At 43.0% G+C, this 27880-nt stretch overlaps 6 protein-coding genes across 11 annotated transcripts in view; 3 read left to right on the top strand and 3 right to left on the bottom strand.

The window, feature by feature from the left end:
• The first annotated feature begins 202 nt into the window (after positions 1-202).
• Positions 203-4989, top strand: LOC124307685 (rho GTPase-activating protein 19). 4 transcript variants are annotated; one of them, XM_046769623.1, is made up of 7 exons: positions 203-664; positions 1182-1351; positions 1427-1636; positions 1716-2092; positions 2178-2540; positions 2707-3501; positions 3699-4989. In XM_046769623.1, exons 1-7 carry the CDS (start codon positions 540-542, stop codon positions 4464-4466), a joined length of 2808 nt encoding a protein of 935 aa, XP_046625579.1. In that variant the 5' UTR covers positions 203-539; the 3' UTR covers positions 4467-4989. The 4 variants fall into 4 exon arrangements, with proteins under 4 accessions (XP_046625579.1, XP_046625577.1, XP_046625580.1 ...); XM_046769621.1 differs by having other exon boundaries at positions 1179-1351; XM_046769622.1 differs by lacking the exon at positions 203-664 and adding an exon at positions 871-1013.
• On the bottom strand, positions 4936-6178 carry LOC124307688 (U6 snRNA-associated Sm-like protein LSm1). The gene is made up of 3 exons (XM_046769627.1): positions 5736-6178; positions 5399-5583; positions 4936-5292 (listed from the first exon to the last, which is right to left on the bottom strand). The coding sequence occupies exons 1-3, from the start codon at positions 5779-5781 to the stop codon at positions 5119-5121; spliced, it is 405 nt and encodes a 134-aa protein (XP_046625583.1). The 5' UTR covers positions 5782-6178; the 3' UTR covers positions 4936-5118.
• Positions 6179-7897: 1719 nt separating this feature from the next.
• LOC124307687 (uncharacterized) lies at positions 7898-10241 on the top strand. The gene is made up of 2 exons (XM_046769626.1): positions 7898-8321; positions 8960-10241. The coding sequence occupies exons 1-2, from the start codon at positions 8253-8255 to the stop codon at positions 10094-10096; spliced, it is 1206 nt and encodes a 401-aa protein (XP_046625582.1). The 5' UTR covers positions 7898-8252; the 3' UTR covers positions 10097-10241.
• Positions 10242-10353: 112 nt separating this feature from the next.
• LOC124307686 (uncharacterized) lies at positions 10354-13691 on the bottom strand. Its single transcript, XM_046769625.1, has 9 exons — positions 13552-13691; positions 13084-13344; positions 12850-12978; positions 12529-12706; positions 12080-12453; positions 11864-11979; positions 11247-11778; positions 10947-11167; positions 10354-10794 (listed from the first exon to the last, which is right to left on the bottom strand). The coding sequence occupies exons 5-9, from the start codon at positions 12242-12244 to the stop codon at positions 10614-10616; spliced, it is 1215 nt and encodes a 404-aa protein (XP_046625581.1). The 5' UTR covers positions 12245-12453; positions 12529-12706; positions 12850-12978; positions 13084-13344; positions 13552-13691; the 3' UTR covers positions 10354-10613.
• A 1506-nt stretch (positions 13692-15197) lies between these two features.
• Positions 15198-16031, top strand: LOC124307985 (uncharacterized). The gene is made up of 2 exons (XM_046770237.1): positions 15198-15451; positions 15603-16031. Exons 1-2 carry the CDS (start codon positions 15198-15200, stop codon positions 15754-15756), a joined length of 408 nt encoding a protein of 135 aa, XP_046626193.1. The 3' UTR covers positions 15757-16031.
• Positions 16032-16080: 49 nt separating this feature from the next.
• The window catches only part of LOC124307684 (janus kinase and microtubule-interacting protein 3), a 53547-nt gene continuing 41747 nt past the window's right edge, over positions 16081-27880 (bottom strand). For 2 of the 3 annotated variants that reach the window (XR_006908853.1, XR_006908854.1), the window contains exons 6-13: positions 24599-24688; positions 24381-24488; positions 23653-23985; positions 23345-23563; positions 21787-23073; positions 20521-20790; positions 17675-17836; positions 16081-17577 (exon numbers count right to left, since the gene is read on the bottom strand). Coding sequence is in view for 1 of the 3 variants with exons in the window: in XM_046769619.1 (XP_046625575.1) it covers positions 17813-17836; positions 20521-20790; positions 21787-23073; positions 23345-23563; positions 23653-23985; positions 24381-24488; positions 24599-24688 (2331 nt within the window). In the remaining 2 variants the exon portion in view is untranslated. Of the gene's footprint in view, positions 17578-17673; positions 17837-20520; positions 20791-21786; positions 23074-23344; positions 23564-23652; positions 23986-24380; positions 24489-24598; positions 24689-27880 lie in introns of those variants that run through there. The other variant, XM_046769619.1, reaches the window with a different exon arrangement.

Genomic DNA, 27880 nt, shown 5'->3' with positions numbered 1-27880 from the left:
TGGTATTAGGTATGGAGCATTAGAACAGTTCAAACGACGCCGTTTTGCCACTCGACGACGAAGTGCCAAAATATCCCGTTTCACGCTAGGTTCACTCCATTCCCATGTAAACGATGCGCACGCCACCTTTCGAGTACTACCGCGTGGACTAATCAGATGGCTTGGCATAGTGTCACCTGACTCGCCATTACCGTGGAAACTGTAAACCGAAATGGTATCCATAGTGCAGTGGTGCGGCGTCGGTGAAAAATATCTTTAATATACAGGGAATTTGTAATAACCAGGAAAAAAATACCGGCGATGTTCTCATCCATCCCCTTTGCTCGCGGCTTGGCCATAAAAAATCCACGCATCATGTCAATTTTACGAACATAACGAAGTACCGAATACGTGCATGTAGTTCGATTGAACATAACCGCCATTGACCAAGAACGCGTAGGTGTGTGTATGTTTGCCCTCGTAATATTTGAATCGTCGGTTGTAAAACATGTCAGCGCGTTGAGGATTTTTAACGTTAATCGAAATTTTCAATAACGAAAATGGAAGACTTTAACGAAGGGGTCGACGGAAAGTTGGCTTACAGAATGCGAAAAGTTAATTCTGAACAATTTCACACCCTCGTCAGGATGCACCTGTCCTTTGAATTGGACCTCAACACTGAAGAGTGAGTTATTCTCTACTGCAATCGGTTAACTGTCAAGCCAAACGTTTCGACGTTAGCTCGCAGAATTTATCTAATTTGCGTATTGTACAGTCCTATTTTTACATATACTTTCGAATTACCATACCACCAACAGATCTTTGCATTTTTCATCGTCTGATATTGTCATCCTAATTTGTATCCCTACATGGTTGTGTCAATGTGCATTTAGTTGGGATGCGAGTATGTCCAAGAACTGTTCTCCTTCGTGTCAATGCGTTCTGCATGCGTTGGGTAGTGTATGGCGAGAAGCCAAAGATCTAGTCTCAACCTCGGTATCAAGCACGAGATGCTGTCTGACGTACTGTTTGTGGTTTGTATTTTTAGTTGTGACTGATTGCTGTGCTGGCTTGATATTGGTGATGGAGGAAAAGCTCTGTGGTGCAATCTATTAAACCTTATGAAAAATGTATCCATATTTTTAATCATAATTCATTAATCATAAAGCACCAGTTGAAATTATATTATCTTGTTCCAGTAGCGATTGTGTAGCGGAAAAAGTCAAGCTCAAAAAATGGAGCCTGATAAGTTTCTCAAAAAAGCCTAAGTCAACCATCAATCTACAGAAGGAAGTGATAGAGGGTGCTCCTTTGTCACATGAGGGTATAACTCAAGTCAAACAGCTGATTGAATATCTGTCAACTGAACAAAGTAAGTTTGAATCAGCAATTATACACACAATACAATTATATACCCTTAATAAACGTTACCTATGTTTTAATCTAGGCATCGTACAAGAAGGGATTTTTCGACGAACAGGAAAGCTCACCAGGCAACAAGACCTGAAGAATGCACTATATCAGGGAATCCGATTAAACTTTGAAGATGGCCAATTTAGTGTTCATGACTGTGCTTCCGTTTTAAAAAGTTTCTTAGCTGAATTACCAGAGCCACTGTTAACAGACTTGCACTATCCCGCTCACTGTCAAATAGCTGGTGAATCTCATACCCATTACATGATCCCAACAGACTTTATAAAACTTAGTCATTCATTAACCTTGATTTTTTTCAACAGAGCTATGGTGTGGTGATATGAAAGGAAACGAATGCAGACTTCTTAGATCGTTACAGCTACTTTTCCTTTTATTACCATCTGAAAATCGGATTCTGCTTAGATATGTTCTAAGGTTGCTAAACAAGACTGCGAGCTTTGAACACAGCAACAAAATGAATTGTGATAGCCTTGCAACATTATTCACCCCGCACTTGCTGTGTCCAAGGAAACTATCACCCGAAGCTCTGCACATAAATTCACAGACTTTGTCAGGACTAGTTGCCTTCATGATTACAAAAGGCATTGAAATGTTTGACATTCCTCCAAAACTAGCCACTGATATTAGAGCTTACTGGGTTGAACAGGAAAGGAAACTTCTGAGTCCTACAAAAAATGATGTGAGCTTCTTTTTAATGTTTTTGATTTTTTTTTATTATTTGAAACGGAATTTCTCAAGTCTCATACCACTCTTTCCCCTCACAGCTAAATGAATCAATATCAGATGCAACTGGTACAGCTCACACAGTGTTTAGTTTTGTCGATCATAAATTAACAGCCAAAGCAAACTCCACACAAGACACACAGGCAGCATTAGCGCAGTTGTACGCTCATATTCAGGCCATGCCAGAATCTGCGAAAAAACGCAGGCTGGTTAAACAATTCAATAAAGAAAACGGACAGGGGACACCTAGGCAGGTGAAGAATTTGAGAACCAAAAGCCTAGGAGATTCAATAAAGAAGCATATTTTCCAAAAGAAAATACTAGGCCATAAAAAACCAGTAGACATCAACATTGGTTGTAGCAATATCACCAGATCTAGTAGCGAGGAGAATATATTGTCGTCGGTAAGTAATACAAATTGTCTTATGTGCTTTTACCACACAAATGCTGTCAGTGTCAATGTTCTTTTCAAATTTACATGTCTTGTGCTAATGGCTATTTGTACTAACAACCTCTGCAAGTGAATGCAATGACGATACTAAAATCCTCTTATTTGCATGCATTGAGCAGAGCTTGGAGAAATCATTGCTTCCGCCAAAAACGCTCTTCAGTAAATCAGATGATGAACTGAGCCCGGATATCTACGAGCCATTGGAAGCAGATAATCTACTGCATGTAAAGCATATAAGCAGCAGCACAGGGAGCTTGAACACGTCTAATCTGGGGCATTGCAAGTCAAAGAAGAAAATGTTGCTTGCGAATTTTATAAATATTAGCGCAGAGAAAAGCGTCAAAAAATTTGAAAACGCTGCAATAAATAAATCATCAGAAACGGTCAGGGAAAGTTTCAGTCGACGTGAATCAGACAAGAATAGCTGTCCAGTAAAATTGCAAAGCAAAGCTTCCAACTTGCGAGATATTAATACCTCAAAAAATCTACGATTTTCACGCCAATTAAGTGAACCTGAGAGTTATTCGACAGAGGCTGCCTCTAATATGAATGATAGCGAATTCGTGAGGCAAAATTCAGACCCGATATTTCCTGTAAGAAGAAGACCCAACATAGAAGTGGTTTTTCCTCCCAGGAAATCTATGCCTGATATACAATCTGAAATTTCTCCACAAAAGACAGAAACTTCAGTCTCTGAAACATCAAGCTATTCAGCTTCAACAGTATTGAGTAGATTCTGCAACACATATACGGCACGTACATCGACACCAGCTAAGAATTTATTACGAAAAAGTCTAGCTGCTGCTACTGCTGCTGCTACAGCTAATGAATGCACATTGACGCCCATTGCATACCACGACAAAAGCATGAGCCCAATTACTCAAAGCACGACGAAGATGAGTAAAGCTATGCAGGTATGCATGTATTCTGCACTTTCTGTTTTCACTCTTCATCCCGTCATTTTTACGTGTCTATTTTCTATTTATGTACTCATTGTTTGCATTTGGTTAAACCGCATGTCCGCTACTACTCGATATAAAAAGGTAATCTCAAAACGTAAAAATGAAGAAGTCATGAAAATTTTATCGAAATTAATTGAAACTTCTGACAGGAAACTATGATGACTCCACGCTCAAGAAAACCAGTGATGATGATCTCTGGGTCAAACTTATGCAATCTTGCAACATTAAATAACGGATGCACGCCATGCAGTTCTGGTTCGAACATTCAAAGATCAAACTTGGATCTTACACAGAAAAAAAGTTGTACATCCATTTTGGAAGAGTGTCAAAAGATAGACAGTATGAGTGGTGAGTTGGTACTAACTGACAATCAAGGTAATACCGAGACCAAAGAAAACTTCGGAAATTTAAATGAGGATAGAAATTTTGTGACCTCAATAGAAGACGAATATTGTAACGAAATAATTGAGGCAAGTAGCGTTTCCATAACAAGTACATTTCGAGAATATCTATTATCACGAAGCGTACTAACTGCGAGTCCTGTTGACTTAAGTTTCACGTCTCGTACTGACGATTTTGACCAATCTGAGTCAGATTTAAATATTCTTAACGAAGATAGACTATCCGATAGTCTTCTGCATTGCTTGGATGGAAATCAACCTAGTTCCGATACATCTGGCATAGTTTCTGGTAGTACCAACAGTGTCAGTAACTCTCCAGAGAAAATTGATGAGGTTATTAACCAATCACCAAGAAAAAGGGGAACGAATCTCCAGCGTGACGATTCTAAAAAATCTGTCACTGACAAAAAGGTTACAAATGAATTGAAGTTTCAAACTCTATGGAACAAACAATTGAGTGAATCTACACTGAAACCACTAAAAGCGAAGGAAACATTACAAGAGACTTCTTTTTAAAGTGGAATTATAGTATATACATTGAATCTAATGTTCAAACCTACTTTTTACGACACTTCATTGTGTAGTAAAAATTGCGTTGAACACTGTTATAGTTTTACCTAATGTGTTTTTTTCATTTGTTTAAATTATTAAGCAGTTTTTATTATTATTTACGTAATTTTGAGCTGTCTATAAACAATTAAATCGTATTAGTTTGATATCGAATACGAATTCTGTGCGAAATTTTTGTATAATGTATAGCAAATAGTTTGCTACGTGATATTTGTACTAGACTTCAATCATATGCTAAGTTTTTATCATATTAGTTGTAAATGACGATGATGAATGTTGTGGGTTTAAATATTTAAAAATATTCTTCATTCTGAATGAGCCAAGAACGAAATTCGTGACAGTTCATTATAACTATTTGTATAAAAAAAAAAGAGGTAGAATAACAGATTTTTCGAGATTCATTCGTACCGGCCGATCTGTGTATCAATAATATATTTTCATATTATAGCGCACGCCTTATGTATAACAATTGTCTGTTGTTTTTCTTTCACCTATTTCCCTTTGCTTTCACAGAATTGAACAACTCTCTGAATATTCAGTCAGACTTATGTGATGACGAGGATGACGAAAATGAACTTGTTGTAGGAATAGATGTGGGTCAGAACATGTCATCATGCCCCAAATCCGGAATGTAGGAGAGGCCTCGTTCTTTCAGAGCTTTGCTCATCAGTTGTTCTTGATCTTGCTTCAATTCTTGCTCTCGTCTTTGAGCATCTAATATATCATCTACGGGCACCTGAGATAGTGGCAGATCCTTTTCCTTGTCCCCATCCTGAGGTGAAATTCAGTAAGTTTATAGTGCAGGACTTTTGCACCAGCGTGCAGAGCTGGAGACTAAAAATATTGATTTGCTGAGCATAAAAAAATTGAGTGCTTACTATTTCACCCAAGAGAACAACATTCTCGCCTCGGACGATGAAAACGCCCCGAGGAATATCTCCATATTCTTTGCCGACGTGAATTCTTTCGATAGTTCGATGAAGGACCAGGTTGGCAAATTGATCAACACTTCTGAGATATCCGATAAGTGTTCTACCATCTCTTAACAGAACCATTAGCTTTTCTAAACGAACAGTTCGGGCGTGATTAATTTATCTGGTGTTACTGGCGTAATTGTTAATCAAAATATTTACATTGATGGTTAAGTGTAAACATAACCTCAATTTCGATAAATCGCTAGAACTAACAGTTTCCAACTAATTACATCAAACGTACTGTCTAGTTCTTCGAGGAGGGACGCTGTTCCGGGCACTACGTTCATTTTTCAGAGATTTTATATTAATTAAATCAAAGACTGGTTACTCAGCTACCGATTCGCTGATGCGTTGTACCCCACAAGTAACAACGCCGGCCTTCACACACGTAGTTATGTACCGTATGTACGTAACGTTAGGCAAAACTCAGGGCAATGACGAACTCACTGGGGCGACAGACATTTCCGTCTGTTCCTCTCTAACAGAGATGTCTCTACTGACAAACTTCGACAATCTTCAAATTACGAAAAATTCGAAAATGCTCAACGATGATTTCCGATTTCCACCAACTGTGGGCGTGTTCGGTAATCGACTGACCGTACTGTCAGTAATGAAAATCTACAGTATACGTCACTTGGACTATACCGTTTTCAGTACTGACAGAACTTTCAGTCAATTTCCGAACACGCCCTGTATTACGTGTGGAACGTTGTGAGCAGCTAAAGTGGGAAACCCCCTGAAGCAGTTAAATTAAAACCAAAAGTAAAAAATTACATCTATCGGATTAATATATACCTAACGAAGGTCGGAAAATATTGACATCATCCACGTAGGAAGAGGACGGATTATTGCAGAACGATAGCAACATTGATTAGTTTCAAATCCGCAATAAAAGGCATTTTTTGCCGATCCACTGGTATTAGAACCAAGGTGTACCGGAACGATATTGTGTGTCACGTAAACTATACTTTGGTAAGTTTTGGTACTTGTACCAATGGCTCGCCAAAAAATGCCAAAAAATGCCTAAAAATAGTACTTTGTTCGACAGCCACAGTAGAACCTCGATTATCCGAATTAATTAGGACTGACAATGAGCCTAGTTCGTATAATTGAACGTTTGGATACCCGAAAAGATATTTTTATCTTAAGGGATAAACACAACACAAATTTTAATCGTCAAGCAGTCTGCATTAAACATCTAAGTACGTATAGAACCTTTTTCAAACACCAAACGCTTATTTTATTACTTTGGTTTTACATAGTCGTCCATTGTCAATTAACGAACGGCTGCTACACATTTTTTAGCGACCAACGTTGTATATTTCACGCTAAAAATATATTTTTTTAGTCAACGTCCGGATAATTAAGCATGAATCAAGTCATGGTTCGGATAATTGAGGATTTACTGTACTATCCTAACTTTAGAATTCGCGTTCAAGTAATTATTCAAAGACATTTGTAAATATCACTTTTTCCAGAACCGATTTCATTTAGAATATATCGAGTGTGATTAATTTGATTGGGATCAAGGTACCTACTTGATTTGAGAAGATATACACATTGTTTTAGTTGTATGGTAATTCGACCAAGTGTCCTTTAGTGACAAGAGGCTAGGCATTCTTGACATTTCAATTTTACATCGATTATTTATTTTTTTAATATTGCTCCAGGAGTAATTAACTACTCGGCCATGACCTGGAGGAACGATGCGTCAGAGTGATTGAACCAAAAATGTATATAAGAAAATGCAGAATACATCGCAATTACGCGAACTCAGCCCCAATATATTTGGGAAAAAAATTGACGTATCCCTCCCTTTTCGGTAGCCTGCGATTGAATTGTATATGCGATTTTATTCCCAAATATTTTGCTTTTCAATAAACAGTGCTTAATCTGCGAACGTATGACGCAAATATACATCTGCCTGCGTGCAGTGGCCTGCGTTGTTACATTATAGAGCTCAAAACAAACACAATGCTAGAATGACTCAAGGAATCTTACAGATACAGTGACTTTTACTGATTGCCAATCATGCTCAAGTATTTTATAATGTCAAGGATAAACATACGTACACATGTAAGCTTTTACGTAACTCGATGCGTAAATTTTGTTTCATATTTCCGTGTCCGATCCATCATGCCTTGAAAATATAGTGTTACTCCCGTTCTAATACAGAATTCTCTCGATATCGTAATAGTGCAATAGGATGATAGAAAATAAAGAATCAAAATCACGGGTACAGATACATTGGAATGTACAGGTACCAGTGTCACGGCACGTAAACTTGGGCATGCCGACCTTGCGTTGTACCGGAAAGGTGAAATAAATCTATATCTTATAGAATTTATTTCTGCTGTAATTGATTCGGAAGCGCGCCGTAACTGCGTTGATTTCAAGATTAATTGTAAAACTGCTCCGCTGTAACGCCCTTTCGTCTGTTGCATAAAAACGTTTTGGTCCCCGGATCCGAAGGCGCGAGACAAGTGTGAAATCCTGACAAAAGTAAAGTAGGTGGTGCCCGGCGTTGACTCCTTCATCCTACGATATGTTGTATATGTATATCGCTCTTACTTTCACTCCCGGCGCATCTCGGCAAGCCAGGCAAAGGCCTTCCAGCGGATGATCCTACGATCCATAGACAATGTAATTGGTAGTTACCATCGAGATTGCCTGGCCGTACGTTCGCCGGTATTACGGTCCAAGTGGATACTCGGCTCTGAATCGAATCGCTCGCGGCCGATTCAAGCTTTTCCACAACATGGCGGGAGACGTTTTTACGCTGTTTGTCGTAATCACCCTGACCGCTGCAGAGCTCCAAAAATTTTTCGTGAGTTACTATCTTACTCCTGTTATTTTTTTTTTAAATTAAAGTTATCCAAAGTTTACTGTGTCGTTTTATAAACATCAACAGTTACGAAACTCGCTGTTTGAAGTTATTTTAAAAACGCACGATTGGTTTTAGGCATATTTTTATTGTACCGATCTTAAGTACGTCCGTCAAGTTAAAGTAATTATGACTTATGATTACATAGGTATAAATTCCTTCAAACTGTAATAAATCCAGCAGCCAATTATCACCGGTTACTTCGAACGAGTAAGACTTTTGGTCGATTTTATTGATGGACTTTTTTTCTCTAAACGTTGGTCGATTTTCAACTTTGTTGTCCGGAGAGAACACGGACTTGCATACCGATTTTTGCATCTTGAGTGCGACTGCTGCATTCGAGGCTGCCCGTAGTCGCGTAGACAAAGCAGAGGACCTTCAAAATGAAATACAGTGACTTTTAGCTTTTTGTGGCTACGTAGGCATGTAGAATTGCGCAACCCGAGACTGCCTCCGCTTCTTATTCATGCGTGGAGGTAATGAGGCAGCGTAATTGCCGCAATGACCTCTGACAGTATGCGGTACGATTGTGAGTACGGACTTGGATGTGAAAATTGTCTTCTTTATCTTAATGCCCGCAGAATACGACGGCGCAGCCAATTAATACCAACTTCACCTGCGCCGGCCGCCCGACTGGTTACTACGCCGACGTACCGTCGAACTGCAGGATTTACTACAACTGCGATGACCAGGGCAACAAGTTTTCTTATCTCTGTCCCGAGATGACCGCCTTCCGGCAAGAGGCTCTGATCTGCGATCACGCGTACCTCGTTGACTGCCAGGCGGGAGCTCGGCTCGGCAAAATGGCCCACGAACCTTCAACCTCGTCAGAATTCACCTCGACCACGACGCAACCTAGTCGATGGATGACGGGCAATCTCTTCCGCGGTTTTTCATCCGAGAAGAACTCAACGGTCCGTAAGGAGGTCAACACTGGACGGTTCCATTTTGGTACAGTAAATTCACCCGAGCGGTCTAACAATTCGAACACGGTTCCAAGCTGGGCGGACGATCGGAGAACACAGCAAGTTTCAAGCACGGAAAGGTTTTCAGGGGAAAAATTCGGAGTTTATAATAAATTTCCCTTCGGTTACCAGACGTCCAACGTCAGCGAGAACTGGCAGAGCGACCACCGGCAGACGTTCTCCAATCTGCCCACACAAGCTCGATTCGGTACCTACTTCGACGAACAGATAAAGAGCAAGCCAGCATCTCCTCGAGTTCGGTCAGGCGAAGATCAGCTCACGATGAACTCGAGAGAACAACGCATCGAGTCGACGACGTCACGTTTCCCCTTTGGATATACGCGGACCATGGAATCCCACTTCAGCTTTCAAAACAGCAATTATCCTCGTTGGGACAAAGTGGGTGCCAAGTCCACTCAGACTCCTGGCCGACCATCCACGACGACCCCGACAACGTCCTTGACCTCGGAATTTCCCCAACGCGATTATACGGCATCCTTGAAACCGCTTGTACCCAACGTCCTGGAAGACGATCCTTACTATCCCACCGAAACCGGGACAACGACGGAAATATATTACACTCCCAGTGAAGATAACAACGTGCTACCACGAGCTTTGACTGCCCCGAACTTTCAGCCCCCTCTTGTTGGCGTGTATTTCAAGGTACCCGATGTGTGGCCGGATCTTAGTACTATCGACGATATCGTAGATCGAAGAAAACTTTTCTACATACCAAGGACCAATAATTCCTGATAATTATTCCAAAGTTTGCTCACTCTTCAAGGTGTCGATAAAGCATCAGTAATTAATTTTAATTCACGAAATATTCTCACTTACAATAATATAAGCACGATATCAAAATAAACCATCAGTGTTATCATCGAACCACATAAGCCCAGCTCAATAACTGTGAATACTTTATGGTACTCAATTTTTGTACACACACGCACTTTCTCATCTGAACAATTAAATAATTTACTTATCGCTAAAATAATACCGATCTTTCTCTCGTCATAATTGTACTATCAAGAAAAGAAACGGCCCGACAAATTTCTTACTCCCATAGTACTCTGCGGCTCGAACGAAACGAATACGAAAGATTATATTAAATCTCAATTTTATTTGGTTATTAATTTTTGAAAATACACAAGACTATTTTATGTTTAATTCTGAGCTTTCAGTAACTTTTGCAACATAAATTGAAATAGCAAGATTGCAAAGGCTTCAATCCCTGTGAAGAAAATAGAACAAACGAGTACCTGATCAGTGATCATCCGAAGACGTGTTGGTTATCGATACAGGGACAGTGTGGGTGGGTAATCCTTAAGGGCTCGGAGCAGGATCCTCCGGGACCAACTGAGTACAGGGTTAACAATACCGGACGTGACGTGTCAAGAGAAACCAAGAGTGCTTCGGTGCGCGTGGGCGACCTAACGCGGTTTGCCAAATACCTACAGGAAGATCCAATGGGTTTAGATTCGTGGAGAGATTGTCAGGGCTCAATCTCCAATCTCGCGATCAATTAGATTACAGTACTTCCGACTAACTCCACCGTGCATCGTCAACTGATATCATCGTAAGCGTAATGTGGCGGTAATTTTACCCGTTAACGAGGATTTCGTAACCATTGACGAACGAAATATCATTCGGTTGTCTCCATGCGACTAGAAGACAATCGTCACAGATCTTATTCGCGACTGCAAAGTCTCGTGGCGGGGGAACGCCACGACGTGATTGATTTATTTCCGGGTCCCTAGCTTCAGCAATTTCCGATTCTTGGTCTCGAGGGAAAATTTTATCCCGGCTCGGCAGTACGCCGTTAATCTGTCAACGCAGAAGTATGAGAAACGTGAAGACAGAGAGGGTTGAAAAATTTCTTCCACTTTCTCCTCAACAAATTCACCTGGACGAAATCTGAGCTGTTCAGATAATTGTACAGCCTGCACTGGTCAAAGTCTTGTTCGGTTGCCGCGGCTACTGAAGTAGTCAAGTTCTCGATTATTTTCCCAGGGTCTACCATACCTCTCAGATTCTCGGCCAGAGCCGCGATCATTCCATCCTTGCTGCGATTTTTCACACGGAGCAATTCGACGGCTGTCTGTAGACCAGAAATGGTTGGCCTTAACGGCGCAGGGTCGTGGTAGGGACAACCATCCGTAGGACAGGAGCCCTGGATAATTTGAGATGAGGAGCAGCCGCACTGAGCGACGAGCTTTTGGAGAACGTAGTTTTTTCTGCCGATGGAGTCGACCTCCTGCTGAAGCGTTTTGGCCAGACGCTCCATCTCGGCGTCGCGGTTACTATCTTCGATGCAAGGACAAGTCTCCGGGGATGTTTCACGCTTCATTTTATCATCGTTCAACATTTTCACGACGGAATCCACGCAGCAACAGTAGTCGCAGTGCACTCCACCCTTGGCGCACTCGCAGTCACAGCTATAGTGGGGATTGAGAAATATAAAAAAAAAATTTCGTGTCGTTACTTTGCGATTCCAGCTATTTAAGCATTCCACCCTCTTACCCAGGTTCCTGCAACGCGTCGTGTTGGCCTGTCGTTTCGCCACACCCGCAGGGACAACTGTCTTTTTTGATCGTCCGATGAACGTTCGCATCTACGTCACATCCGCAGAGGCACTGCTAAGATACGCATAAAATACGGCTTGTCAATGAGTATGTACGATAATATGAAGTGATTCACTAAGCAATTTAAATTAAGTTTTAAATCATTCACGATTACATCTGGGTTTGTCGACACCGTCGCGTCGCAACCGCAGGGACAATTTGAGTCGTGAGTTTTTTTTGAAACGATCTGGTCTCCGCTTCCTTCATCTTCAACGATTATTTCTGAGATCTTCTCAGCACCAACGATTGCTATCTCCCGCACTTGGCACAGATTGCACATTTGACTTGTCTTCCCACCATCTTTGCTTCGTTGGGTACCGAATTTCAAGCATTCTTCGCACGGTATTGACGAAGCGGGTATGAAAGACTGCTTAAGAACGGAACGCGCGGTGACTTTTGATTCGTCTAATCTCTTCAGCTCTTCGGCAAAGCAAACGTCGCAAGGTTCTGACTGCTCGCATTCGAAACATGGGTGCAGGTCAGAATTGCCTGAGGAACCAAGAGTCATATGGTGTTTATTTTAATGTTGGTTGTTGGAATCCACATCGACTTGTTTTCGCCCACCTCTGTTTCCTGATGGAAACACGAATCTTCTCCTGAGCTCGTCGACGACATCGTTCTCCGAACTCTTGATATTGGAATCGCTGCACGCGCAACGAGGACCACAGGTATCAGGGTCTTGTAATTCTCTCTTTTTGCTGCCTGATTGAATTTCGTTACGAGTTGGTAAAGTTTCAGGCACCTATTATCACAGAAACCAATATCTCGTTAGAGGCAAGTAATGGAAAGCACCTCATAGCACTCGAATTCAATTAGCAGAAAGTCTGGAGCTAACTCTTCGGTAAAAACGTTATAAACTGCAATGAAAGTATAACGATTTTTCACCGTTTTCGTAGTGCAGGAGCAGGTGCAAGCCTCGATGCAATCCGGGCACTTGGAGTGGTCATCACCGCACTTGCAATTTCCGCAATCTTTGCAAATTATTCCGTCCAAATCTTCGGACAATTTTCTAGCCTGGTGAATGCCAAAAATTGATCGATTTGACGTGATGGAATTGACGAAGGATTAAAAGTGTTTCGTAGAAAATTCGACAAATCCAGGTACTTGTCACCAACGCACCACTGTTTTTGAAATATCGCCTGTTTCAGCGACGTCGTTTGAGTTCACGATTCCACAGCCGCATTCGCAAGCGATTTGATCGTCTTTGCATCCACACTCGCAATTTCTCGTCTTGTCTTGATTCGTTTCAGAAGAATCATCGTCGAGACTCACGAGATCGCAGACGCACTCTCCGCCACAGCTATTACAAAACCAGTCGCCAGTTTCCCCCAACTTGTCAGCGTCAAATTGTCCGCATTTGCACTTGGGACAGAATCCATCCTGCGTTCAAATTAGGTCAAACGATATTTCAGGGAAATATATTTCTGCAGCATATTCGTTTTTCACCCCAGGCTTTTCGGTGAGCCTCAGTAGCGCTGTGAAAAGACAACAATTATTAAAATAGCTACGCGAAATGCGCCTTTCGGAAAGCCTAGGGTGAGACATTATATTCTTATAATCTTTTAGCGAAAACACTCGTCAACTAACTTTTTTTGTCGCGGGATCGCAGGGACAGTCGCAAATGCACTTGTACCCCTCCTCAGATTTGCTTAGCTGCTTCAGTTTCGTTGCAGTTTCCTTAATAGGGCCACTCAATTTGCACAAACCTCGATTCTGTGAGAAATTATATATTCATCGACGATTACTTCACAAAGTGCTACATTGAAAGTCAAGCAATTGCAGACTAATGAATTTCCACTCTCACGAACAAACCTTGGCTTTTTCCAAGACATCCTCGAATTGTTCGGCTAGGTTCATCAGCGTTTTTGGGCTTGCATTTTTTCCCACAATATTCTCTTTGTTTGTGGTAGAGGCACAACTGCAAGTGCCGTGCACCGCGGTGAACGAAGGTTCACCCATAACAGGAATGACCTTCGAATCGCCAAGCACCTCCTTCTGCACCTCACCGAGCTTTTCCTGGGTGGATCTGAGCTGCGTTTTCAACATGTCCGTCTGTTTAATCAGCACGTTCTTCTCCTGCCTGAGACTCCGCATGCTCGTTATCATTCTCTTGTTGTAAAACTCGAGTTTCTGCAGCCTCTGTATTACCGGATCGTCCGAAAGCGGCTCCTTGGCTTCGGCGCCCGGACAGATGGGCAGACACTCCATGCAGTCCAATGGGTCGTTCAGAAGCCTGTTGGCCCTCTCCAAAGTCTCGCAGAAGGTCCGTTCACGGCTTTCAAGATCGCAGATGTACCTTTTCAGCAAACGTTCCTGTTCAGCCAGCTCCTGGATTCGCCCGAGAGCGATCAAGTCCCGGGAACTCAAGACTGACAGCCCTCCATCATCGCTTGGCACCTGTTCATCGCTGGTCGTATTGCGATTCAAATGCGCGTCATCGCCAGTGGCGAACCGAGAACTCCTTAACGAAGTTGACGTCGGGTCCTTTGAGTTCTCACCTTGCCGGTAAGCGTCGAGCGGTTCCCCATCTCGTTTGTAAACGAGTTCTACTTGATGGCCCTCAGAAATCGGTTGGTTCGAGTCAGCGTCTGGTGTGCTGGATCCGACGCCTGACTTGGACAGGATGCTGTTGAGGTCCAAGCTTGGTGGCTCGGTCCCGTAGTGCATGGAGACCATAGCGTTCATCAGCATCGATGGCAGAGCACACTCCATGGCGCGAAGGCGTTCGGACAACTGGGCCTGACGCCGTTCCAGCGAAGCATTTCTTTTCTCATACTTATTCACAATGTCCTTCCAATGGCTAGCGCCCTTTTCATTGCTGACGTTACCGTGCCCGAGATCTACGGTACCGAGACCAAACGTTCGGAGAGAGTTCATCTCGATAATTTACTTATCAATTTTTTTTTCTTTTTTCTTCAATCCGTTTCTCCGAGTTGTATGAATTATACACCAAGAATTTTAAGACTTTTTCGAAAGCTTTTGATCCAACGGAAACTCGTCGCGCGACGCCATCTTTGAGAATTACGTATATACATATTTCTCGGGACATTTAATGGATATTTTAGACGTGCCATGAATTATCAGCTGGTCCGTTGTCAAATGTTTTTAATTCGTCGGATTACAGAACGTCAAAATTTTTCGTAGCTCTAAATATTTCAGACGCGGCCGTCTTTTCAACGACGTTGGGTTTTACAGATATTTGGTAAACAAAATCAGTGCATTAATCGAACAAAATGCCAGGCTCAGAGACTACCAGGTCATCTGAGTCTCTTGACACTGCTGCGATATCCAGGAAATCTGGAAGCTACTGGTCCCACATGGTTTCTCACTACGAGAAACGCAAGGCTTCCCTGGAACAACGTCAGACAGAGCTGGCCGAGCGTATCCATCTCATGGAGTGCGCGGTTCCATCCTTGCTCATGGGAGCGATGGTGTCCATAAAGCGGAACGTCGATCCTTCGGCCAGATTGTTGCAGACTGGTTTCAGGTGACCCAATTAAACTTGATCGGAAATTAATAACTTTTCAATGAAACATGGTGGTCTCTAACTTGAAATATACCAAGTTTACAGGTTCAAGAAAATTTTGTTTCTTTTCCGAGATAAAATGTTTAAGTATAATATGGCAGTTTCTACCTAGGCCAAGCGAGCAGCCATCGACTAGCGCTGGCAGTGCAAATCCCGAGGGAAGAGATGCGCCAAACTGCGGAAGTAACGAATCTACGGGACTGCGACGGGTCAATGCTAGACCGGAACCAGGCCGCTTCTGCAAAAACACAGACTTCAGACCGTAATTTGAGAATTGAAATCATATTTTAGTTTGCGTGAAATCCGAAAGATTCGTTTCCCATCAAAACTTGTACACGTGTGAAATATAAGTCTTGAATTCTGCCGAAACTTTGATCATTTGCGATCTTTTGCAATATTAAATGAGATTTCCTAACAAACGAGGATCACGAGATTACGTATGAATATTTACTTTCATAAATGTTTTATAATTATACTTGAATGTGTATTGAAAATTCTCTTACGTTTTTGGATGACGTTGACTCGATTCTTCTTCTCAATTGAAACAAGTGCGCCGTATGGTAATATGAGAATTGTAGACTACCTGGATATTGATTTAAATATTTTAATACAGTAACACATAATCATATACATAGTAAATGTATCAAACGTAGTGAAAAAACAATATTTTTTTTTTCCTTGTCTTTTCGAGAGTTCGTCAGCGACGAAAGACGAGTATAAAGTGTTTCTTCAAAAATATATCTCGTATATATATAATGTATACTTATAGAATAGGTAATTTTTAATATCGGTGTACGTATATTATTACTATAATTATTCTGTACACGTTTAGAATTCAACGGGCTTATAATTAATCGCTGAAAATACAGCAGGCAATAAAGTGTATAGTACAAGTTGGAAGCATGATCGTAGCGATTACAATGGAATTTATCAACCAAACAAGTTGAACAAATTCTGCAAGCCGATCCACCTGTATATTTGTATAGCCTTTTGGAAACCATATAGATATCGATATATAGCGGTAAAATATTAAAAACTTAAAGTTTAGAAAAAATCGACTAGACATTTTTTACCTAAGTTCTACGTAACATCTTAATACAAGGTTACAGACTTTACACATGGGCACAAACTCTTAACTTGCGGTTCCAATTTGGTAGATACGTTTTTTAGGCGTCTCTACCCCGGTTTGTATGCATGCAAGATAGAACCAATTATATAATTTTTCGTTCGCACTTCGTACGCATAATAACGGGCAAATCAAAAAAATAGATTACACACGTTAAAATGTACAGTGATAAATATGTAATGTATAACTATAACTATAAGGTTTTATGATTTGTCGATTGCGCGAGGGTTTTTATTACCGTTTACTTATTTTTTTTTTTTTTTCGTATCGTTTCGAAAAATATTTGTGTAAGTATTACATTACCTACTACGTTGATTATATATTTTTAATCGTCGAATAAAAATTATTGTCCATCGTTAATGATATGATTCTTTCGGCGCGTTCGAGTGTCTGAATAATAAAAACAGAGAGATGTAAGAGGAAATCAAAGATTATCAACAATTTCTTGAGTAAAATTATCGTGAGATGAAAATCAATTGTCAAGTGCTATTGACCGCAGTTTCTTACGCCAATTCAGTTTATCCGCGATAGATAGATTATCGCGCTGCGGTTATTACGATGATGATAACGGTGGGTTCCATTTCGATTTCACGTACAGTTGCACTTGCATCGGTGCAGAAAATTCCATTGCTGACAGCGATGCGACATTTCACAGTAATTAACGAACGCTTTCGTACATCCAAGCGTTCGTACAGGCACTTCAGTTTATTATACATTGATATGGACATGGATCAGCTGGTCCCATCTTTTACTGTGGCTCAACTATAAACATGACCAGTAGCTGGGCAATTATTTACGATAATTACTACAAAACGAAAAGAAAATTTTTAACAGCTAGGTTCGGGGTTGACTAACTTATAATGATCGATTGAGCGAGTCAAGTGAGTAAAAATCAGGAGGCGATGGACGTACCATCTCTGTACGTCACTTGGACTCACCAAGTAGCGCCAGCGGATTTGTCCTGAAAAAATACCCTGGTTTAATCTTTGTTCTCTGTTACCCGTAAATTTGATATTTTGTTAACGTTTTTCGGGAGAATTGCCATCGAGAAAAATTACCTTATTAACTGATCGAAAATAGCATCTCGTCAACATCCGCAGGAGGAACAGCTCGAGGTTGAAAAACGCGAGGTCCTCTTCCGCGGGGAGAAAGCCGTGAATTCGACTGACACACCACGGAGAAGGCCCGGCTTGGCCTCATCTCCAACGGAAGTAAATTACCTGCCAGAATTGGATAAATTTCATTTTTATTTCATAACGGGATCATGAATTTTCATTGCGCCACTCGCTACCAGGACCGTAGTCGACAGAGTTGACGAGTATTTAAGCCACGAAAGAAAGTAAAAAAACAAAAATCTCACTAGACTGCGGTCATGACAGCTCGACGCTGCATTTTTCCCAAATTCCATATACATTGTACGTATAGACAAGCTGTAGTACGAAAGATTATAAATAGAAATAAATCCCATATCAGTATTGAATTAGAAGAAGTGATCGGTCTCTGAATTTTGAAAGAATAAAAATCACGAGAAGAAAATTAGGAAGAATATTGTAGATAGTATGCTACTTAAGAAAGACAATAATACTGTAATAATAACAATGTGTACATAAGTATATAGGTGCTAGTAGCAAATTGCATTAAATCCCCTGTAATGTTGTAAATAAAACCAAGTAATTATTCGACCGCAACAACGAGCGCTGGTGCACCAGCTTCAAATTGCGGCCGATTATATTAATTATTATCATTATCAAGAAGTCTCCCCAGTTTGTTATCGCTACAGCTTAATTGTTAAGCGGGATTGTATTATCAAGTACTGTGGTATAAAAGAAATTATGCTTTAAAGCTGAAAGTAAAATGGTAATATAAAAAAATAAATAAATAAAAAGAAATATTTAATCTCGGTTGTTATACCTGCGCGATAAAACGCGTTGGTTGAATAATATGCCTAGAGGCAAGAGCCTGCAGGAACAATGAACGTAATGACATCGGTATTAGCATTGTATACTGCAAAGGGGGATTGAAAGGTGATTGCATAAAGAGGCAGAAAACAGATCACTAATTGAATAGGCGGTGGAATTATACTTCCAACGGCTGCAGAGAGTGAGATCGTGATTCATTGTCAATACATCTTGTTAGGGTGGAGCGAGAAAATTTTTTTATATCCAGCTGGAGTCACGACACAAATCAAAGTTGATGTTCAATACTCGAAAAGAATATTGCAAATTTCTGGACTTGGTGATTTTTCAGGATTTCCAATAGGAAAATTCCCTGGAGGTTGAGACGTCATTCGAAAAGACAGCGGCTTTAAAGCTTCAAAAGCCAACTGGTCAGAGACATTGCGACTGAATTTAGATTGAAAAAAAAAAAATGTCTTCGCTCCACCCTGATATCTGTAAAACCCCAACACCGTAAGCACAATGTCGTCACATAAGCGCCGTAAAAACAAAAGAATCGAGGATCTACTTTTCTAAAGTAAGTAAATATACCGAAAACAGAATTCTACACCCAAGGATACGTTCAAGTAGGCGTTGAACAGGGGTCGAATAATGCAGACAAGAGCCGTGTAAAGGGAAACTCACAAAAGCACCAAATTATCCGCTGCATGATGCGAATATGCATGTATTTAGAATACTGTGCGTCAAATGAGCGTCCGGTTATTTGTATTATTCAATTGTATTACGTTGTTGTTATCATTTTCGTTCCAATTGCGATAATATTATAGATATATGCTTAGTAGGCGCAATTTGGCGATGATATTATAGCGAGAGAAATTTTATGATCAACTGACCTTCGGCCAGTTAGAATAGAATCAATTCCTTTGATAATATTTTTGCATCTAATCTCTCTCTCTCTCTCTCTCCCTCTTTCTTTTTATTTATTTTTTTTTATCTCTCATTGTCCTTCTCTCTCTCGATCTGATTCGACTCTGCGTATTTCGATCATTTCAACTGAGGGCAGACTGCACTTCGCATTTATGCATTGCGAGACTCCTGACTGGAGAAATCTCTGCTATGCTGATCCAACTTTGACTTTTTTTGACTGGCAACAGTCACCGTAATCCAGCTGTATCATTTTGTATTCCTCGCATTCCCGTGTTTATTGTACTTTATACACATCATGGTTGTCCACTTCTTCTTTTTCTTCTTCTCGGTCGTTAAATTCACGGGTGTAGTGATACTTATGACCTCCTCTTCCCACTTCACTCTGCAGCACTTTATACATGCGGGATGAATATCACGGTGAGAAATGAAGTATGTTTACAGGCTGCACCGTCTTCGATCGTAAACGGGAATGCATGCGTCCCTCCCAACTCTTCGTTCCGCATTATTCGAACTGCTAGTTTCTTTCACGTATTTTAAACTCGGAAAAAATTCTGGGACGCTTCAAGCTCTCTCTTCGCACTTTCCTCCTTGCGTGTCTCGTTTTCGTTACGGAGTTTCAGGTGCGCGCAACTTTGACACGTACCTGAATAATTCGCGCACGAAACTGAGTCGTGCAATAATCCGGGAACTTTTTTCGCTAAACACAGAATCGTCACTAAACCAAAATGACGAATTCGTCCATTTTTGGGCTTGTCCGTATTCTTTTCTTTTCCTTTTGATATTCTCTTTTTCCGAGTGATCGCTACAACGAGAATTATTTTTATTGCTTGATCGACCGACTGACTGACTGACTGACTGACTGACTGAATCTTGTTACTTCTTCTTTCCGTTACAATTTACGACTTCGCCCCTTAAACGCAAAGCTCCTGGTACAAGACTAGCCTGTTTAAACATATTCTATTCCCGGGTAAATCCTGCTCTATCGAACCGATTCTATTATTCTTGTTCCAAGCCTTCATCACCCAACCCTCCCGCTCCCTTTCCCTCTCCCTCACTTTACGCCCATCCAGTTTTGGTCTAACCTTCTTTTTAGGTTCTGTCTCGTTAATAGTCACTACAGGCTCTGGTTGAACCTCTCCGCCTTCGACTACGTCTATTCCGGTATCGTTCTTTCCCGAAGGGTTCTCCTGGACCACTTCAGCGACTCCTTCACCCTTTCCTGCGACATCCAGGATTGAACCCTCGCTATTTTCAATCCGAGTATCGGACTCTTCCCCAGGCGCTTCTTCCTCCTTAGCCTCGGTTGCCAATTCTGCAACGATTTCGGGCACGAATACCTTGGAAACCTTCACCTGAAACAATTAATCAAAAGTTACGGAGAAACGGCCGGAGGAGATTTCATGCAGAGGGGAACCTGGGCATTTAGGGTCACACGGCAGTCAACTCAAGAAAGTTTCTCATTCTTCTTCTCATTCGTTACATCCTACGATTGAGTGCCTATAATATTAACTTCTTAAATGCCTATCTTTCACCGCCGGTGACGAAAGAGCGAGCTCCTCGAAACGCGCGTAGAAAATTTATGATACAATCGTAAACAACAACCAAGCAACTCCACGACATCCGGGACTCCGGTATGTGCGAACCGAACGTACACAGGTTGGTACCTACTGGGTACAAAATGTAATCAATGCTTCTGACCCGGATATTTAAATGTGTGTAAAGAACAACACGACATACGCTCGAACACACGTACGGCACGACTTAGGCACCAACACGACGTGGTTGCGCAACGGAGAGGCAACGGGCCCATACGTGTCTATTTGTTAATCGCACTACTTCAATGTATACATGACCCGCGGCGGCCAGAGTTTAAACGGAAACGAGACGTAGTTTGGCTCGACTTTTCGAGACGAGCCATTCGATTAACGCTGAGTGAGGATTATGCGAGAAAGTGATTGACACCGGGGTGAACGATGAGTATATTTGCATGGACGGAGTAGCTAACTGGCGATGTAATGGGAACTCCTCGCGCAAAAGCGACGAGATAGAGAGAGTTTAGCCGGAGGTTTGATATTGTGGGAATATCTTAACGGGAAATAAACGATTACGAAAATATGCAAAAATTTATGGTAATCCAGGTGGCACGCGCGCACGGTGAATCAGACGATTAGCACAGATTGAATGTCTCGTTTTTTTAAAGATGATACGATTATCACGAGCATTGCAAGACTGTACGATAAACCGTTCCGATTTGTAAGACTTATTTACAACTTCCCGCGATGTTCGATGTCTGCACGAGCTAACAAGATGTGTAACATTATGCAAATCAACCTGTCAATTCGACTCACCTTTCTCGCCGTATCCTGCTCTATCATTGAATTCACAAGTGGTTTAGAAGAGGTCGAATCCCGTTTACCGCTTCCAGCCTCGACGTTAGAAATTTCAGACACGGTAACGTTATCGCAAATTTTCGATTTTGGATCAATTTTCAACGCTGAATATCCATCGGTTTCTCCGCTTCCAGCTGCCGCGTCAACCTCGTCAAAGGATCGATCCGCTTTCGAGACTGAAATTTCCGGCATCACCAAGCCGCGACATCTGACGCACTCGATGCAACGATCCGCAAGATCGCCACTCGTCCGGATCTCCTTCAGCTTGTCTTTTAGCTCGGCAATGTGGCGAGAGAGCTTCTGATTTTCGAAGAGCTCAAGCTCAAGCTTGGCGCGAAGCTCTTGGAGCTGTTTCGAGTAGCCTCGCTCCGCCTCGACCCACATCTCGTCAGCCTTCTGCAAGGTCTTCATGTACGTCGCCTCCCGACGTTCAAGATCGACGATGCGTTGTCTCGTCAGCAGCTCGACCTGCACCAGCTCCTCCAGCCTGCCGATCACTTCAGACCTCATTTTCCCACACTCGTTGCAGCCCACGTCAAACTCCTCCAAGGTCATCGACTTTCCAGCCTCGGTGGATGCAGAAGTGGACAAAATCGGTTGCGGCGCCTCAACGGCTTCCGAATTCCGCATCCCGGCCGATGATGCGTCTTCGTGTTCCTCGGAAACATGCGACTCACCATTCTTCGGGGTAAGGTCGTTCTCCCGCACGTTTGAGGAGTCGTCTTTCAAGTCCTCCTCAACGTTCTTGGAATTCCGATGAAGATTTTCGAACCAGTATATTCTCTCAGTGAGTCTGTAATTCTCGTCCAAAAGCTCCTCCTCCCTCTGTTTCGACAGTTGTTTGTCTTGGTTTCGCTTGCTCTCTGCCTCCTCGTGATCGGCGAGTCTCTGTTCGAGTTCGCGAATGCGGTCCAGATAGGAATTCGCGTTCTGTCCGGAATCAGCGACATCGGCGACGTCCAATTTCGCGTCAATCACGGGAACCGGAACCTTGACCGCCCGCTCCTGGATCCGGGCCCGAAGCTCGTGCAACCGTTGGACTTCCTGCAGAAGATCACCGGCCGGGGTTTCCGTCTGCGTTCCCCGACTCGCCAGCTCCACATCCGCTTCATCGTCCTCGTCGAAGATCCCGCTCTCCTGAAGGGACAACGGCGGCTTTTGAGGTATCGGCGAAGCTGGACTGTTGTACGTGTTGTAAGGAATTATGGTCGCTACGGCGCGGTCCTTCTGCTTACCGAGCTGGTCCTACGCGAAAAGAATTCGTAGTAACGTCGCATAAAAGTTCAGAGAATATGTAACATCGCTCGGTGTGACATCCGCGAGTAGACGGAGTCGAAAATTCTCAGATTTTTTAGGTCACCGGGCACCCTGAGCGACATGGAGGAAAGAAACACGGAGAAAAAGAAGAAAGGTATTCGTCGCTTAGAAAGGCTGATCGGAGTATCGTGTCTGGCTTATCGAGTTACACTATCAGGTATTTGCGACAGGCGTGTCTCGGCAGGTGTGAGGAACTCACCTTGTAGAGGTGAATCGGCTCTGGTGAGACGATACCGCTGTCGGCCGGATCAGGCGTGTCCCGGAGACAGGGCGACTCCTCCAGTTCGAGAACGCGAAATTCGAGAAGCTCGTTCTGCTCTCGGAGTTCCGAGATCTCAGCGACCAAAGTCGCCTCCCGGTCCTCGATCTCCCGGAGTTTGTCGCTCAGGGCTCGTCTGCTGTTCTGACTTCCCCTTGTCTGAAAATAATAAGATTCAAGTTTCAAGGGTCGCAAGTCACGACCAGAGCTGCGAAAAGACGATCGAGACAATTTGAGTCGAGCCCCACCTCCTGAAGCAGGGCCTTCTCCAGGTCGCGAACCTGGCTCTTGGCGTGAGCAAGTTCCCGCTGTTCCTCGACGAGTCTGCTCTGGAGTTCCTCGACCTCGAGGAGAACCGTCTCGTACGCTTCCCTGGTAACGCCTGTGTGCTGCCACTGTCCACATCCCCCTGGCTGGGGTGACAGCGACGACGGAGCGCTGGACAGAGCGCTGTCACCCTCCTCGTGTTCGTGTTCGTCTTCGTCCTCGACTTCTACAACGGGCTCGAGTTCGAGCCACTGTTTGTAGAACTCCTCCTTTCGTTTCTTGTTCGAGATCTGGTCGAGCTTCCGTTCTTTCTCCTTAAATATGGTGTAGGGCAGAGAACGACGTAAGTGGTTTGTAAAACAATAATTGTAACAAAAGGGGGGGGAGGGGGGGGGGGGGGAGTTGATTATCTCGCCGAGGTGCGGGAAGTCCCGGATTCAAAACCACTGGACCCTCGGCATCGTCCGGACGAACGGGAAAGTTTGTAGGATAGGCACGATATCGACGCCGGAAGTTTACGTCGGCGAAAGTGTTTCTTTGACACGCCATGCAGGACGCGTGTCGTAGAATAATAATAACTTGTACGCAACGTCGCGTGGACAACTTTTGACGATGAATTTCTTCTTTTTTTTTCTTTTACAAGCCCCACGGACAAACTCTCCACCTTGTAATATCTACATTTCCGGTTATTCTGTACGTATATAGGTACCTTGACTGCCTGCCTGAGAATCTCAATGACCTCCTGCTGCTCAACACTGAGTTCTCGAAGCCTCTCGACCTCGGCCGCAGCCTCACAGTCCCCGGTGCACGAGTCCTCCTGCGTTTGGTTAATTTAAATTTTATTGCCTTTGTAGGATTGTTTTTCCATCAGATATAAGGCTGAATGTTCCCCTGTTTTATACAACACGAAGGAAAAGGCCAACTTACGACATGCTCGGTGCTCGTTGAATTTTTATCTTCTATGCGGGGCGCCAGACGAACCTGATTACTTCGTTCCGTCTCGCGCAACTTTCGCATCTGAAACAGAGAATAAGAAAAAAAATAAAATAAAATAAAAAGAACCATTATTCCGAATTTTAGGACGAGGACGATGTGTTACGCAAATTTTTTACAGCACCCAGCATAAAAATTATGTGCAGCGAACGGAGAGAACTTTTCGCGGTTTTGCTACTGGCGTGCATCTACACGGTGCCCCACGCACAAGTCGTTAAGTCCAATTCTTTGCGTTTGCCGTAGTAATGGCTAATTGACAATAACTGTTCATTCCTGCAACTCTCCGGCATTGGTACGCGAAGAGCGAAGCGGACCGAAACCTCTCGGCTTCGAGGATGAAAATCAGCCGTGCAGTTACCCAATGAATGAAAAAGAGAATCCGGAAAAGGAACTGCGCTAATGAGTCTTTCGAGGTGAGAGGTGACCGTCATTGTTGCTCGCAGAATGGCCAGGAAGGACTCGGCGTAAAGATGAGACGGACGACTCTCGCTCTCGGGGAAAGTTGAACGACTATAAGCCCAGAATTAGCTTCACTATCAAAGGGTATCGCGACGCCGTTTGGCGTGGGTATAAAACGACCCGAAGCTATACATGTATATCCATCGTGAACTAAAGAATGATTAATCTGAAAGGAAACAGGGACCCTCAGTTCCCGAAGATGCTGGACTTGCGAAAGTGAAAGCCGTTGGCTTGCCCAAACTCTCTTCGTCGGACCGGGAAGATTCCATACCATTTTATATGTATATATAGGCCGAAACGAAACCACAGAGACAGGAGTAATGATGCAAAATTTGATTTTGGGTAATCGCGTTTCGTATTCACTGGATACACGATGAACGTCCGTTATCACCGTTAGCAACTGGATAGAAATGTTTCCTCGTTCACACGAGAAACATACCGCAGAACGCAGGCTGGAAAGTTCTCGTTACCAGGGCGACGTAACGGTCGGTAAATTAAGGGATTAATTGGTTGGTGCGTTGCTAATTAGAGCGATTAGATAAATCTAGAAGGAAATACTGGTTTCCGAGGTTGTTTAATCCGGCGATCGCGGATCGTATTGCATCGTTTCGTACCTCCGTATAGAACAGACCAAATGACCTGCCTAGCTTCAAATCGTTACTTATAGAACTGAATACGCATGGTAATCAATAGATTTTCGGTCAGGTCCGCACTTCACAGGTAGGATTAGGCAACGTTTGCAAATCGTGCGGGTGAGTTGGACGCGTATAAATGTTCGCATTCGGAAAACAGTGTGAGAAAAAGAAACAAAACCAGATAACAAGGCTCCAAGTTCCTATCTACTTCCGGTCTCGGCCCCTTTCCTTACATACGTACGTATACAAATATATATAACACAGAGGTGTGCACATTTCGCGCTCGAGGTTCTCAACCTCCAGGAAATCATTATTATTATTATCATCATTACACTCTAGACGAAACAGCCGAGATAAATGATAAAAATCGAATTTTCAATCACTTTTACCGTTGTACAGATCTTGTAAAATAAGCAAGACTCAATGGCTGCGTTAAAGGATTGCTCGATGTAAGAAAAAGAAATTGTATTTCCTGCCGGTATCCATTTTTCCTCAATCTTAAAAAATTCCTGTATTCTGTAATACCAAAACACCCGTTTCATGTTACTCCTTACATCGCGAACGCCTGGAAGGATTGACTGGGGTTTAATTCAAAGATCGTTTTATTACGGGGATCGATACAACGGTGCACAGTTGTCTGTCCCTTGCATCGGATGTGCAAGCTACATACGCCGACTGACACAGATATCGACGATGCCCTGCAGGATATGCCTCTTATAACATACACACGTACGAAACGCACCGCGTGGCGTGTTATATATGTTATTACACGTATACTACATGCAGGCTCGATCGTCCGACAAAGACGCGGGAACCGCTTCTTGCACGATGGCTGCAAACTCCAAGACTAGTTGTAACATCCCGAGATGTGTATAACGGTGTTTCCCAATCGGTATATTATAATTAAAACGAATTGGTTATTGTCCCTGAGGAGGATCTCACGGATCCCAGCTGCTCGCTAGTCGGCTCCTCGACATCTCGATCTCGTGGCACAGTTTCCTTCCCGGCCGAATGTGTCCCGCGGCTACGCGATATACCTCTATGTATGTACGTACCTCTGCTCACTACTGACACAGCCTCCGCCGAGAACTCGGGACCATCTCCATGACGATGATCGTTAAGTCATCGGTCGAAACTCGGGTCAACGATCAGTGCGGTCACTGGTTGTTCACCGGTGTCTTTCTGGATACACCGTAAATCAAGACGCGATCTTTGAACGTTGGGAAATTCACTTCGATACATTGATTCTAGCATAATAATTAGCGAATGAAGAATTTTCAGCAAGGATCGTTATCGCAAGTCGAGAAGCTGTACTCTGGTTGAAACTTCCTCAAGGATTGCAAACTTTACAGCTATATAAATAAAGAAGTCTTTGACTAAAAGTTTGAAACAACGTTTAACCAGAATCTAGAGTGACTCTTATTTTGTCTCAACGAAACTGAAACATCGTACTGAGATCCCGTTTATTTGAAGGACATCAATTTTTAAACCAAAAACCCGTACGACGGTCGAACATACCTCGACGAACGCAAGGTACAATAGTTAACGAACGCAATAATCATCGTGCAAATGGTGTATCGCATTAAGGACACGAATTTCCAATCCAATACGAAATCATTCGAGTTCACCAATTTTCTCGGAAAGAAGTGAGGTAAACACCGGTTTCCCTCGATCGTGAGAGACTCGCCGGCACGTGACTCGAAAATCGGCGTCGTTCGCGTAGTCACCGGAGGCCTGGACACGAGGAGACCTCAATATACTCGAGACAGCGAGCGAGCCTGTGTATGTACCTCTATCTTAATATACCTGCCGGCTGGGTCCACCTGTGCAGGCGATGAAGCGGTCGAGTGTGTATCGATGGGCGCTTACGTACGGAGTACCTTCGTGAGATTCGAAGGCGAATGGATGCTGCGGCAGTAATAGTGTCGTGGACCGTTAAGTTGGCCCCCTGACACACAGCTGGCTACTGCCCGAAGTCTGTCTGCGGCACTACGTGTGCCTTCCTTCGCCTTCCTTCGCCTTCCCGTACTTCCAGGCATCTCTCTGACACGGCGAGTATACCGTCATCACCTGCGTACTGTACCATTGGGTCAGTCGGATGGGCCCGATATGTCCGAGGAGC

This window comes from Neodiprion virginianus, chromosome 6 (genome assembly GCF_021901495.1).
Source record: "Neodiprion virginianus isolate iyNeoVirg1 chromosome 6, iyNeoVirg1.1, whole genome shotgun sequence".
Lineage (NCBI taxonomy): Eukaryota > Metazoa > Arthropoda > Insecta > Hymenoptera > Diprionidae > Neodiprion > Neodiprion virginianus.
Note: the sequence above shows the minus strand (reverse complement) of the source record. Positions and strands in the feature narration are given on the sequence as shown.